General features: G+C 39.7%; 1 protein-coding gene across 7 annotated transcripts in view; it reads left to right on the top strand.

Annotated features, from left to right (window-relative positions):
- NCKAP5 (NCK associated protein 5) overlaps positions 1-15,879 on the top strand; it is a 971,589-nt gene that overhangs the window by 754,857 nt on the left and 200,853 nt on the right. For all 7 annotated transcript variants that reach the window (XM_045066496.1, XM_045066499.1, XM_045066498.1 and 4 more), the window contains 2 exons: positions 2,589-2,657; positions 13,333-13,371. In XM_045066496.1, coding sequence (XP_044922431.1) covers positions 2,589-2,657; positions 13,333-13,371 — 108 coding nt within the window. The remainder of the gene's footprint in view (positions 1-2,588; positions 2,658-13,332; positions 13,372-15,879) is intronic.

Here is a 15,879-nt window from a genome sequence, read left to right as displayed (position 1 = left end):
TCTGAGTACTGTCAGAAACAAGCTGAACTGCACAAAGGAATAAATAGCATAATAACAGAGATGGGTGACAGTGACCAATTAACTAACTTTTGACCATAGCATCATTACTGTGTACCCACATTCTAAAGGAAAAACACATTACAAATCCTTACTACTCTTTCCCATACAGTAGCAATCTTGCATGCACTGTGGGGGTGAGTAAATGAGTGAAAGTATGACTGCCTGTGTTCTTACAGTGGAAGAGGAAGACAAATATGAAATGAGGGAGGCAAAGAGGAGTTCTGTAGGGGCTGGAGAGAGAGAGAGAGAGAGAGAGAGTGTGTGTGTGTGTGTATGTGTGCGTATAGGTATAGTGAGAAGAGAAAGAGACCCTTTGACTGAAAGGGACTGGAAGAATGACTTCTCACAGGCATACACTAATAACCAGATCTTTTTTTTTTTTCCAATTATCATTCCCCAACTAAAAGCAAGCAGAATTCCTTTGAGAAATGGCTGATTTTAGGAATGGCATAAAGAGAAAGAAAAGTGGGCTTGGAACATTTCCCTGAGCCTAAAAAAAAGGTCTTTTCAAGGTGGTGAAAACAGTCAAAAGGACATAGGTTATAGACATTCACCTTTCTAAAGCTGGGATAACTTGAGCATCATAATACATATGGCAATGACTTAGAACCCTTTCAATAATATAAGAATCTGTGGATTCATACAGATAAGTAATAAACAGGAAAAGCATTTTCTTATGATAGAATGTAAATTCATAAATGTATGTGGAATAAATGGAGTGAGAAGTCACCATGTGCAACTGTAGGAATCATTGATTCAGGTAAGATTCATCAGTGGTTGCTAAGATAAACTGATGAAAGTTTGATGAGAAATATGATATTTTCATAGTCTAAAAACATCTCTGCACAATTTATTAGGTACAAAAGGAAAGTAGCTTTGGAGTGGAGAGATTTGTCAGACCCCACCTTAACCATGTAACCTTAACCATACTGGACAAGCTAACATGTCCGGTAATGGATACATGGACATGGTATGATTCTTATAGGATGCACTGAGAAGGACCCAACATCCATCATGTGCTACTCCTGCCAAGTGTGCAGAAGGAAACTTGAAACAAACCCTAAGTAAGAGGCATTCCACAAAATAATTGGCCTTTACTCTTCCAAGAAAGAAAAAGGAGGAGGAGAAGGAGAGTAAGAGAAAGGAAGGAAGGAAGAAATGAAAACAGAAAAAGAAATTAATAGCATGAAAGATGAAGGACTGTTCTGGAACGTTCCAGCATCCTCTACGAATGACAAATAGATGTAGTACGTGCCTGACTCTGAATGGATTTCAGGACTGAAAAAAAAATCGCTGTGATGACACTATTGGGACAATGGATGAGTTGGAATAGGTACTGAAGATCAGACTGTAGTGTTGTATCAATTAATATTTCCTGAACTTGACAACGATACCGTGGTTGTGTAAAACACTGCTTTTGTTATTAGGAAATATACACAGAAGAATTTAGGGACAAAGGGCATCGTGTCTGCAGCTCCCTTTCAAGTTGCAGGGGGAAACGATGAAAGAAAGAGAGAATGATCGTGTGATCTCTCAAGTGTGGCAAACTGTTAACACCTGGTGAATCTGAGGAAAGGGAATGTGGGAGTTCTTCATACTACTCTTTCAAATCATCTGCAAGTTTGAAATTATTTCCAAATAGGAAGTTTTTGGTATTTTGTTTTGTATTTCCTTAAATAGGAAGAAACTATAAGGAGAAAAGAGGGGTGTGCTCACTGCTGCTTTCTTTGGGAAGGGTTAACTTGCCCAGCTCAAGACTCAGAGGAGGCCAGTACTAGCCGGAGGGGACGCAGGTCACCCATGGGGAGGACAGTTCCCATGTCACCATTTCATGCTCCTTCTAAAACCTAATATGCTTACACCAGTGTGTTCTCCTTATTGTTCCGCTGGTGACCAGGTCACCGTGATCAACCTAGTCTCCTCTAATAACCTACTTGCCATTCAGATAGCTACCTGGCTCTGAGGAGCAGGAAAGCTGTAATTTTTATAAAGGGGGAGTGGATACTCAAGTGTAGTTCGATTCTTAAATTTCTCGTTATATTCTTATGCTTAATAGCCATTGATTAACAAGGAAAACAACATGCTTGGTTTGCATTTGGAACTATGCTCTCATGAATTTACCTGAGATTCTTTTCTATGGCCTGAACAAATATTGGGTTGGGAAACTGTAGCAGGTCTTAATGAAGTGGATTGAGGCATTTCTTACATTTACATTTTCATAGAATGAAATAAACATGGTAATCTTTTTACAGAACACTCTCACATCAGGCCATGATTTGATTTGCTACCTGTTCAGAATATCAAGTCTTGCATTTCTCTAAATGGTAATACACTTTTGTGAACAAGCTGATAAGACAGAAGTCATCCCTGAGATATTTATAATAGCACTTAGAGCAAAGTTGTCAAAGATTCTTCTAAAAGATTGTTTTGGATCCTGAGGAGATATATTTAGTAACTGTATTGAATAAGTTGTCACCTAACACAACGTTTCATTGATTTATCTGTATTATTTTTGTTTCTCACTGCAGGCAGAGAATTCAGCATTGGCTTTGGAAAATGAAAATCAAAGGGAACAGTATGAGCGATGTCTTGACGAGGTAAGCAGACTAGAATGGTTCTTCACAAAATGCTGGACCTTTTAGGAATTTAGGAAGCTTTTTGTCCTCCAAAGGAAGGTTGCAAACATGTATGTGGACATTGAGAAGGAAGGTCAGTCTCTCTCCCCCTTCCTCTTCCTATTCCCTCCTCTCCCTATTTTATTGTACAGGCATCTGGAAATTTCTTTTGCTTATTACTTAATATTCTTGGGGCACAGTTGGGGCATGCTTCACTGTATGATAAATTCCTTCTGTCCAGTAAGTGTGAGCCCCAGCCTGTGAACGAGAAAAGCCATGTCAAGGCACGCTGCATCTCCAGTTGGATCCCGTTTCTGAAAAAGCAAATCCTTGATAGAGTGGGTGGGGATGATGTTCACAGTTGGCAGTCAGAGGGGAAGAAAAAAAATCAGTAGATTGAGAACAAGCCAAGAAGAGAAAGGGAAATGAGGAAGAAAATGTGAGCAGAATGGGAAAAGACAGAGCCACACGCGTGAGTAAACTCAAGAAATATTATTTGATGATAATGAAGAGATGAAGCTGAAGATGGTGGGCGTTTCTGAGCTCCTGGGAGGTGAGGGGAAAATTGAAGTGTGTGCAGGACCCTCGTTCTCCTCAGCCATTCCTCTCACGCTCTGTGAGGAATCCTACCGCCAGTCTCCGTGCGCAGTAACACCCAGGAAGGACTGGCCATTCGCCTCACTGCTGAGCTCTCATCTGGGGTTTTGTTGGTGATTCGAGTTACCACTTTAATGGGATGACTTTCTGAGTCATCTATCCCCAAACCCTAAAACTGGCACATATCTATCTAGTTATCTTAGGATTGTTTTGAAATAGCTGACCCAGGTTTTCAGAAAATAAGCACAACTACATTTTATCATGTTCTGTTACCTTACCAGGGGAATCTAGTATATAGATCTTCAGTCTTTTTCTCCTCACTAACAATTAAGAAAACCTTTTCCGGAAAACTCTTGATCTTTCCTCCCCTCCCCTGCACTGTCCCAGAAGGCGATGGATTACACTGTGAAGAACTCAGCTTCAAATCCCCCTTAGGACATCGTCACTGCCACCATATACCTCTCCCCTCCTTCCAAAAGGGAAGCGGTGTCTCTCCCCAGAGCTGCAGCTGTGACCAGGAGTTTCTTACACCAGGAATTCTGAAAATGTGAGCCGACAGCATCAGTCTCACCTGGGAAGTTGTTGGAAATGCACGTTCAGAGGTCCTACCCTAGACATCCCACAGAAGGGACTCTGAGAGTGGGCATGAGGGTCTGTGTGTTTGCAGGCTCTCCAGGTGACAGTTTGAGAGCCACTGTCCTTGTACTATGGACCACTTTGCCTTACCGTTACACTCGTGTAGTTGAAGAACACTCAGCATGTTTCCAGAAAGTTACTTAACCTGTTTAATATTTCTAGCCATATATCAGTCAGTAAAGCAAAGTGGTATTTGCAGTGCTCTGCCCTCTCAGGACTTAAAAAGACTAAGAATAATCTTTGCAATGCCCAAAGTCAAAAGAATAGCTGAAGTAAGTTGACATAAGGGGGGAATGATGACTCAGTCTAGTGAGGCCAGTTCAGCGCTTCTCAATCCCATCCCCCAGGCTCTTGGTCCAATCAAAGTTTAGGGCAAGAAAGACCAAATAGATCCAAGGATATTGAAAGGAACAAATATTGCCCTTGGGTCATATGTATTGATCAGTAAAGTTTCACTTTAGCGTCATGTGCGGAAATTCTAATGAGGTTGAATCTGTATTCAGAAGTTAAATTTATGTGGGTCACACCACAGGAAGCTCTTCTTTGTCACAATTCTCCCACAGGTCATCCCTCCTCATCAGTCAAAAAGCTCACAGCCTTTCTTTGTGGAAACTGCTCGTCTCGTTTTCCATATGCTCCCTCCCTACCCCTGCATTCGGAAGGTTTCATCAGAGTGTGTTGGGTCAAACATAATTTTGCATCCACAGAATAATTTCACATAGAGTTTCGACTGAAGACAGAATTTTCAGAGAGAGAGTCTCTCTGATCTTAATTGCAAAAATTAACTGCTGCCAAAGAGGTGATTTGCAACTTAGAACTACCTCTGAACGGTACAAATGTTTTGCATTCATGATACTGGCCCCTGATTACACATGCCAGTTGTTTTGTAACTAATTGCGTGAGGGTAGACAATTATTTCTATGCATTATAAGAGAGCACTCTCAAAGGGGTATTTGAGTGGAGTAATAATGCCAACTGGAAATTCTTTTCAAGACTTTTTAGACTAATTAGACAAACTAACAAGGTAAGGGCTCATGTAAGTTATTTCCTTGCTATAGTGGGTTTCATAAAACATACACAAGTGGATATAATCTAAAATTAAAATGTTCTTCAATCTCTTTTGCACTGATTGTTATTTTCTGGGAAATGAAGAACATGTTGAGAATTTGGGGAAAAGACTTGGGAGTAGGAAATCCCTTCTGTATGTTCTAAAAAAAAAAAGGGTATGTTCATTCAGAAGGAAACAGAGCCACATCACAGACACAGGGGCTTACTGGCACACACGTGTACACACTAGTGTACACACACACACACACACACACACTTCACCACTTTACGTGCCCTCTACCTAGCTCCTCCTCTCCTTGCCTTGCAATACAAAGACAACACCAAGGACCAGTCTTGATTTCTTAAGGGGTTTGGAGGTTTGAATGCTTGAGTCTAGTTTCTTCCTCTAGCTGTTAGACACACAGTTTGCTAGCAAGCAGTGAATTGCTGTTTGTTCTTACTAATGCCTTGGCCAGGGTTCCTTTAGAACCAACTAATTCCCATGGAGAGAATTATAATGACACATGGAAAAACAAAGGAAGTAGGGGTGCCTGGGTGGCTCAGTGGGTTAATGCCTCTGCCTTCTGCTGGAGTCATGATCTCTGCTCGGTGGGGAGCTTGCTTCCTCCTCTCTCTCTCTGTCTACCTTCCTGCCTACTTGTGATCTCTGTCTATCAAATAAATAAATAAAATCTTAAAAAAAAAAAAAAGAAAAAAGGAAAGTAAGATCTCACGATGTGGCCTTACATTTAGATGGATCCAGTTGTATCCTACAAATATTTGTCAGGCATCAGGGTCACCCAGGCTTGGGAAGTCATGGGGCTCCTAGCCTGGAAGAAGTGAGAGGGAGGGTCAGTCACAGAAGAACAAAAGGAGGGAAACACACATAGGAAGTGAACTGCCCTGGGGTCTTTGAGAACATACGAGATGGTCAATAAAGGGCAGGAGAGGTAGTGAGTGAATTGGCAGGGAAAGGGGCAGAACTGAAAGGGCATCTTCAGCCACAGGGGTTGGAGCAGGTAAAGTCCGAGGAGTTCTCATCCTTCCCTGAACATCGGACTTACCTGGGAAGGTTTAAGAATACTACCGGCTGGTTCCTCCCTGCCTAGTGTCAAGACTCCTTCACGCCGTAACTTGCAGCTGACAGGTGATCCTTTCTACTAAGGGAGAGTCATATATGTTGTCCATGTTGGTTTCAGCTGCCTCTCCTTTCATAACTTCCCTATATGGTCCCCAGCTGATCAATATTGACCCATAATAAGTAGGGACATCTCTACACCCCTGTTCAGCAGAAATACTTACAGAAGGTGAGACCTTCAAACTTCAACAAACTTAAAGATTTAAGGGTCAAAATTGTTCAGTGGGAAGATGATGAGGGAGCAGAAGTCTAGCTGAAGACAAAGACTAAGCACCCTGCAACCTCCCCCCTCCCAACCATCTTAATGTTAAAGCCTTGCCAGACTGGAAAAACAACCTTAACTTGACAATGGCAAGGCCTCTAGTCTCCCCTAAGTCCTCTTTAGCATATGAAAGTTCTTTTGAAAACCTCCCTTTTCCTTACCTTTCCCAACACCATAGTATATAATTAGCCACCCCTCACAATCCACACGTAGCCACTCTTTCTGCCCTTGAGTCCTATCCATGTGCTTTAATAAAACCACCATTTTCACCCCCTGTCCCCCGCAAAAGAAAAGAATACTGCCTGCTGGGCCATGTCTCAGAGATTATGATCCAGTTCTGGCCTGTCTAAAGTGGAGCCCGAGTGTTGGGAATCTTAAAGACTCCAGGGAGTTATATATTCAGCCAAAATTAAGAATGATTGCACTTGATCCTCTGAATGCTTGCTTCAGAGCACATTTTCAGAAAGAGCCATTAAGAGAATAAAAGCTCCACCAAACTTGGATATGATGATAGAAGAGCAACAGACCTATGTGGAAATTTTGGGTTATTTCCGATTCCTCAACAGTATCTGAGCAAACAAAAAAAGTAAATGCTGTCCCAGCGTTTCCCAAAGTGTGTTTTTGGGCCCCTTCTGCATCAGAAAGATGTGCAATGGTTGCAAAAATGCAGATTCTTGAACCACAAAAGCTCTGAATAGTCAAAGCAATCTTGAAGAAGTAAAGCAAAGCTGGAGGCATCACAAATCCGGACTTCAAGCTATATTGCAAAGCTGGAGTCATCAAGACAGTACGGTACTGGTACAAAATAAACACATATCAATGGAACAGAATAAACCCAGAAATGGACCCTTAACTCTATGGTCAACTAATCTTAGACAAAGCAAGAAAGACTATATGAAGGGAAAATGACAGTGTCTTCAACAAAGGGTGTTGGGGAAAACTGGACAGCAACATGTGGAAGAATGAAACTGGACCACTTCTTTACACCATACAAAAACATAAATTCAAAATGGATGAAAGACCTAAATGTGAGACGGGAAACTATCAAAATCCCAGAGAACACAAACAAAACCTCTTTGACATTGGCTATGGCAACTTCTTACTAGGTACTTCTCCTGAGGCAAGGGAAATAAAAGTAAAAATAAACTATTGTGACTTCATTGAGATAAAAAGCTTCTGCACAGTGAAGAAAACAGTCAAGAAGACTAAAAGGCAACCTTTGGAATGAGAGAAGTTATTTGCAAATGACATATCTATAGAACTACCCTATGACCTAGCAATTACACTACTAGGTATTTACCAAAAGGATACAAAAATACTGACTCAAAAGGGTATATGCACCCTAAAGTTGGCAGCATTATCAATAATAACCAAATTGTGGAAAAAGCCCAAATGTCCAGGGACCGATGACTGGATAAAGAAGATGTCGTATGTATATGCAATAAATATTACTCAGCCATCAAAAAGAGTGAGATCTTGCCATTTGCAATGACTCGGATGAGGTTAGAGTGTATTATGCTAAGTGAAATAAATTAGAAAGAGATACCATATGATTTCACTCATATGTGTAATTTAAGAAACAAAAAACATGAACACAGAGGGAAAAAGGGAGGCAAACCAGAAAACAAACCCTTATATAGAGAACAAACTGAGGGTTACTGGAAGAGAGGTGGATGGGACAGTGGGGGGGAATGGGCTAGATGGGTTATGGGTGTTAAGAAAGACACCAGTTGTGATGATCACCAGGTGCTGTATAAGTGATGAATCACTAAGTTCTACACCTGGAACTAATATTACACTGTATAATAACTAACTGGAATTTAAATAAAAACTTGTAAAAGAAATAAAATAACATAAAATCAACACAGAAAAGAAAACAGAAATTCATATTCTCAAACTTCACTCAGCTATTCTCCAGCAGAATGAAGAGTGAGGAAATTGGCAATTTACCAGACTTCCCCAGCAGTTTTTTGCATGCAGAATTTGGAGCACCTGCCCCCACCTTCAAACCACCAGAGTAGAGTCAGAGTTCCCAATAGTCCATGAGGATGCCAGATCTGAGTTCTTCTCTGACTTCTCTGTGCTCTCTACTTAAGAGTATCCAGGCAGGAAATGGACGTAGTTCAGAAGAAAGGAAAAATCAAAAACAAAACACAAAATCAGAATTTCTTTTAAACCAAGGCTAAATAAAGGCAAAAGCATGTTGTTAAGAACAGTTCTGATCTTCTTCTCCAATTCCTATGCTATATGCCAAGACTGGATTGTGGAATCATCAGACATTCTCAGTGCATGTCTTCACCTGAGTCCTAAGTAATCTTGAAGAGCAACATCTTGATCCATGGAGATAGGAGATGATGATCTTGGTGGCTGTTCTCACACGCTTCGAATGTCCATTGCTTGAATGGACCACAAAATCAACAGATGATGGACTTCTTGTATCTGTTCTAGATTCTGACCACCATGAGGCAGCACCTGTGTTCTATTCAGCATATTTCTCTAAGATCCAGCACAATCTGTGGCCCATACTATGCATTTAATGTGTATTTGTTGTATGACTAAATGAATGGAGATTGTCAGCCCCAAATTAATTTCCCAATTAATTTTCCCTATGACCCCACAGACATATTTCAATGAGTTTCTCCCATTCCCAATATTTTACAGAGCAAATAAATAAGGGCTTAGTGATTTATACTTACACATGCGTATTACACACACACACATACACACACACACACTTCATCCTTATACAAATAAAATATAGTCTCAAACCATTCTTTCTTAACTAGTTATCTCAAAATGCTATTCATTCAATTCATGCATAACCTACTACGCATGCATACTAGAGTAAGTGCTTTATATCAGGTACTCCCCAAGAGGTTTCCTGGGTTATATCTATCTTCTCATGCATTTTTCACAAGCCGAAAGGTAGCCAGTTCACAAATGAGTAAAGTCAAGCTGCTCCCCTACCCCAGAACTATCAATGTATCATCAACACGGGCTGCATTTGAACCCAAGTCCTTCTTGTGATTCTGCCCCTGTGCTCTTCCCACTTGTCCCCGGCTGCCTCAGTGTGATAAACCAAACTCGGAAGCACTAAAAATTTCTCCAAAGCACATTTTCCAAAAGTCGTCCTTGTCCAATTAGGTTTTTAAATGAGCTTGCCGATGTGACAATTGTTTTACATGATAAACTAGCACAGACATGGATAAAAGCAAGATTGTGAGGCAGGAGGAGCCTGGTCAAAGCTTCCTGCCTTTAGAGTTCCTCACCCCACCACCTTCTACCCAGCCCTGGCTCTCCTCTGGATTGGAGGAGAACTGGCTCTCTTAGAATAACTCTGAGGTGTGGCTTCTCGTTCAGCCTCAAGTACTATTAAAAAAGAAAAAAAAGAAAGAAAGAAAGAAAAAAAGAAAAGACAAGGCTTCAACCCTGACTTCTCCTCCCTCTGCCCACCTACTTCCAGGGAGTGCATGGGGGCGGGCTGGAGCTGGGGCTGGGGACAGGACCTCTAGGAGCCTGATGGAGAACAAAGACTCTGGTGGCTTTTTGATGAGCCAGGTGTCAGAGGAGCTGGCTTGTCTGAGGGAAAAGAGCCATACCTGGGCCCCCTCCTTGGCATCTCTGGCTCCCCTGCAGCCCTATCCCACCAGAGGCAAAGCAGGAAGGTCTCTGAAGAGAACCTAAGGCAGATTGTAAAACAAGCCAGAGGCTTCAGGACTGTCAGCTCGCTCTGCTTGTCTCAAGTCCCCCTGGCCCAGCCCAGCTGCTGTTTTTCCTTTCTTTGGAGAGGAAAGCTGTCAGGTGACACTGGAAGTTATTTATTCTCATTAGCTGGGCCTGCGGATGTGTGATTATTTGCAACCCAAGTGCTAAGGGCATAATTCTGTGATGAGGGCAGGGGCCCGTTCCAGGGGTCATCTTGTGAACCTATTAGAGGTTTGCAGGCACAAGCTCCAAACACCTGTTCTACTGATGCTTCAGGGAAGCTTAGCTGTGAAAGTAGTGAAGAAACCCAGGAAACCAGCTTATAGACAGTACCAAGGATAGCATTTGTACAAACTGGCCTGCTCTTCTGCAGAGGACCTGCAAGTCCTTCTGGGTAATATAACCCGTGTCAGGAGGTAAAGAAATAATGCATTCGTGTATCTTTGTTCAATTATTACGTAGAGCAATTGTCCAAAGTACATGCCAGAAGGAACTGTGTCAGAGATGGAGCCTATCAGCTATAGGGCAACATACTCAGATTGCAAAGATAGGACGTATTTTCTCCTGTGGGCTATTACAGTTAGGATATTCATTTATGTCTCCTGTTAAATCATGTGGAGAGCTATTTAATGTGACCACTGTTCCACAGCCCGGTTTAAGTGAGGGACCAGTTGGTGGAAGAAAAGAAAATATTGATATTAGGCAGTTTTATGAGAATGTAAATCAAATCCAAAGTTTGAGATCCAAAAGAATTAAATTATTTATGATATGAATTAATTTTGGTACATTGTTCCTGACTCAAGCTGTGTGAATAGTTGAACTCTTTTTTTGTTGCATGTTTTTTTTTTCTTAATTTGCCAAGAGTAAAATAGATGACCTATAGTTTGACTTTAAATCTTCAGTGGCTTACGAATTGGAATGAATGTTTAGAAGATTTTCAAGATGACACTATTGGTCAATTTGTGGGACTGAATAACATTTATTTTTGTTATGATCATGTATAAATCAACTGATAAAGGGAAAAGAAAAGGCATCAGTTAAGAGAAATATGGTTTATTTTGGTCTATGAGATCCCTTAGGTAAGTTTCTTTAACTTGGGCTGGACTATAAACAAACAAGAAAACTATATCAGGTACTGTCCAAGTTTTTCTTCAAAACTGTAGTTAGTTTCAGTGAAAGGTCTCTCTCCTTTGCTTAATGTCAACAATGTAAAGTTGGGAAGGATTCTGATAGGGGGAAAAAAATCCTTGTGTCTACAATTCAACTAATCAGTTATAGGTAATCTGATTTTAATCATTTACTGCTTGTGCTGTGAATGCCTCCTAAACACATGAACCACAGTTGATGACAAGCCTGCGTTTTAATTTTCAATAAGACTTACTGGTAGCCAGTTGTCATTTAGGGTGTGCTACTTTGTCAATATTGAGTGAAAAAACAAGCTCCATGCAAACATTCTTACCCTAATCTGTTCCACTATACCAGACAGGGGAACAAGCACACATAGTTTAGTATCACCAAAAATTAAATTGGTTATCAAGATAAAAAGATGAAAGCCTGTCCCTTAGGTTTTGGTTGAATATGAGAATTACCAAGATGATTTCGTGCTTATCATGCTGTGTTCTGCTTGCCAGTAATATTCTCTCTGAAACCAAGGAACATATTGCAGCCATCTAGCTTTACAAATACTCTACAGATTTATATTCAATAAATGAAGGAAGAAATGAATGAACAGAAGTAACCTGGTATCTAAGCCATTTATGTAGTCTGACTTGGTCTTTAATGCTGTAAGTTTCAGTGATCATATTAAATGAGTACAGGACATGTACGTGCTTGAAAAATACCACTTAACTCACCTACCCACCTTTATTTTACCAAGAGTAGCTGTATGGATTGCATAGTTTCAAAGTTATAGTGAAGTAAAGTAAGGACTTCCTGTATGGTGTTTTTGAAACCCGTGGATGAAAAAAGAAATCTTAGCACAAATACATAGAAAAGTGATGAATGGTTGTCTGGAGAAAATGGCAGACCTTTGCAAATACTTTGCAAAAAAACAGGTACATGTCATTGGTTTTATATGTGGCTTTTAGCTGGAATGGTGCCACATTGCCCAGTGCTAGACTACTCACTGAAAGGGAATGGAATTACCAAGTTTGGAATAGACTAATCAAGATTCACCTCCTTCATCTGAGAGGAGCCTACCTTCTCTTACTGCCCCAAGCTGCCTGATACCTGAAGAAAATTAGGGTTTTGTTAATATATTAGTAAGAATTCTATTTGATTATGTGTTAGAAGAAGCTCAAAATAACAGTGAATTATTTTTTTCCCTCTCTTGTGTGGAAGTTCAGAGATAGACGGTGAAACTCCCTGCATCATGAGGACTGAGTTCATCCTGTTTCTCCATCCAACAATACTTGTTACTTTCTTTATCAAAGTGGCTGCTGAGGTTCCAGCCATCACTTTTACATCCCAGACAGGAAAAGAAGGGAAAAAAGTGAGGCTTCTTCTTAAAGACTTTCTATAAGATCAAGAAAAAAAGGTTGACTTATAACTCATTGGCCAGGAACTTGTCACAAATTGACACTAATCTACAAGGAGGACTGGGGAATGTATTTGAATGTACCCAGCCAAAGAAAACAAAACAAACAAACAACCCCAGAGTTTATTACTTAGAGAAAAATAAATATTAGAGTAAACAACTACCAGATACTGCTACAGGTAGCAGCGACAAGAGGATGACATAAATGAAAACACTGAGGATGTAAACAGAGCATCTAGAAAACAATGAGGTGCTCTTATTCTACACCATTCAAACCTGTCTCTATTCCAAGTCATTTTAAAGACCAAAATAGTCATACCGCAAAAGAATAGGAAGGAGAGGCAAAGGACATTATAAATCAGCAAAGTGTAGGAACTGTGTACAGATAATTAGAATCGTGTTTTACGCTGTATCGTTTTTTTAGCCCTCTTGGAGTACTTTACATATGAAAGGATATTATTTTTCCAAATATGGAAATGTGGAAGTCAGGGTATGAATGATCTTCCCAACCTAACCATCTTAATTAGCAACAAGGTCACCTTTGGAAAAAAGCAGAATATTACCTAGAAGCATAGGCTTATTATGAAAAGAATCAGGTCCTCTACAGAGAGAGGAAAGAAGCAAATGAGGAGCTAATTAGGTAGAATAAGCTGTGGGAATCGTATTGGTAAATTACAGTCCATGTGTATAAAGTCTCATTATTATAAATGGCAACTCTTTTCTTGTTTTTTTACAGGTAGCCAACCAAGTTGTTCAAGCTCTGCTCACTCAAAAGGTAGGTCATTCTTGGCTTATTATTTTCAAGGTACTTATGTGAATAGGTTGGAACTCGTATTGTCAAACCAGGAAATTGTGATTGATAGATGCAATACTTCTCTGTTTATTCACTTAGGTTGAAATTGTGTGTATTTTAGATGGGCATACAAAGTAACATCAGTGACCAAAAGAATCATAAAGTTCAAACTCTTGGTAAAGTAACAGAAGATGAAAGATTCCCATGGACCCGTTTATGTAGCAAATGCTAATATTCTATAAGTTGGTGGATTCCTCTACTTCCTATAAAATGAATCACCTTTTATGGTCAGCATTAACAGATGCCTATAATCCAGGAAAAGGTCTTTGAGTTTAGGAAAGTTATCTCATTTCTCTGGGTCTTATTTCCTCTTCTGTAAAGTGAGGATAACAATTCCCACCTCCCAGAATTGCAGTAGTCATTCTATGAAAAGAAACACATAGAGCAGTTCCTACAGGAATCAGTTTGTGGTAAATACAGAACAAGCGGCAGCATGGTATACTTGAAAGTTGCTAACAGTAGACCTTAAACACTCTCCCCACCAAACCAACAAAGAAACAACTATGTGAGATGTGAATGCGTTAATTATCTTGATCTTGGTAACCATTTCATCCCGGAAGATGTATCATATCATCACATTTTGCTCTTTATGAGACTGACGCGCTACCTCCTGTGCTAACGAGGCACCTTACATTTTGCCCTTTAAATGTATACAGTTATTCCCCAATAAAGTTGAGGATAAAAACAAATCATTTTTTAGCATGAGCTTTTTATGCCTCCTCCTTTGCCATGTCTCTCCACCTTCAGACAATATAAGATCACATTATTGGGTCAGAGTGGGCAGATGCAAGTTATTGCCCAAATTTGGCCATTTTGGTATGTCTTATGGAAACTTTCCCATTTCTTTCTATAATGTTTCTCAGAGGCTAAATTCTAGTTCTTTCAGATTTCATTCGTTCTGAATTACCCCTCTGTGAGATGGTAATTTTTTTATAAAAGAAAATCTTAGATCATGTGGCATGTTCTGGAGTACATGGCTAATGATAACAAAGTAATTTATGACATTTGATTTTTTAATAAAGAATAATTTGATTAGGAGTTGACCACTTCTTGTTAAAGGTACTTAAATAAATATTTTTAATTTATACTATAGAGGCGCTGTGATATTATTTTTGCTAGATTTTCTCCTCAACTACTTTTGTTGAATCACATTTTCTGTTTCAAATGATTTTAACTGATTCAGGTTTACATCAATATCACATAAATAGAGAGATTTGACTATACCTCTTAGGTCAAATTAGGATCCATTATGAGTAACAGAGATCCAAAATGGTAGTAACTTAAATAAACTAAAATACTATTTCTTTCTCATATCTAAATCTTCAGGTAGGCAGTATAGGGTTGCTATGGTGACTCAGCTCCATAAAGTCCATAGGTTCCCAGGTGTCTCTGGTTTCTATCTTGTTATTCTACGGGGTGCAGCCTCCATTCCAAAGGTTACCTTATGGTCCAGAATGGCTGTTCTTGCCCCGTCATCACATCCACATTCTAGCCATCAGGAAGGAGGAAAACCTGAAGTAAATGAAGAAGATAAGGGGCACACACTAGCTGCCCTTTAAGAGAGGATTCCTAAAGCTTTCTTACTTCCTCATTTGCATCTCCTTGAACAGATCTTAGTCACACAGCTACACCTAAGGAAACTGACAGTGAAGTCTTAATTCTGGGTGGGTGCCTAGTGAAAATTGATTTTCATAGTATTAGAGGAGAAGGGGAAAAACAGATATTGATGGACATCTTGCAATTTCTGTCAGAGTGTATTTGAATTTTTTTTTTCCTTTTTGAAAAGTTTTACATTTTCATTTGCTTTCCTCCTATGGGAAACTCTACGCTCATTTAATTATAAACTTAAGGAATGAAGGAAGCACTGATGCAGCTCTATGTGTAACTGGAGAAAACTTCTCATGCCTATCTTTTTTAATGGTGCCTCAGGAAAGAGACAAGGAAGCTGTCTGGTACAATATAAAGGAAAATGGGACCCTTCAGGTCAGCCACAAAAAATAGCTACACAAATCCAAGTAATAACTAGTAAACAGATAAATCTACCTTGGTACAGTTAAGCAGTAAGACCCAGAAAGACATGCTACTGTGTGAGATAGCATACCTCAGGGACACTCTGAGGCAGGAAGAGATGTCAGGATTTTCAAAGATTCCAAAAGAATCATGTTCTACAGAAACATGTAACTCCCAGTTTTTACAAGGACCATAAAATCACTACAAGAAGACTCAAATTTCTTTTTAATTAAGAGCATAATACAGGAAACAAAATGTACTCCAAATGCAGATGACAAAACAAATCTGAAGAGGGATGTAGCTGGCACAGAGTAAGAGAAAAAATTTTGAGTGATTTATCCAAGTCACCAAAAAAAATTTTTTTGAGGTGAAATTACAGTCATAACCATGCAGTTTTAGAATATATCATTTGTTATGACA

Source organism: Mustela putorius, unplaced genomic scaffold (assembly GCF_011764305.1).
Source record: "Mustela putorius furo isolate JIRA1106 unplaced genomic scaffold, ASM1176430v1.1 tig00003867_pilon_pilon_pilon, whole genome shotgun sequence".
In the NCBI taxonomy this organism is placed as follows: domain Eukaryota; kingdom Metazoa; phylum Chordata; class Mammalia; order Carnivora; family Mustelidae; genus Mustela; species Mustela putorius.
Note: the sequence above shows the minus strand (reverse complement) of the source record. Positions and strands in the feature narration are given on the sequence as shown.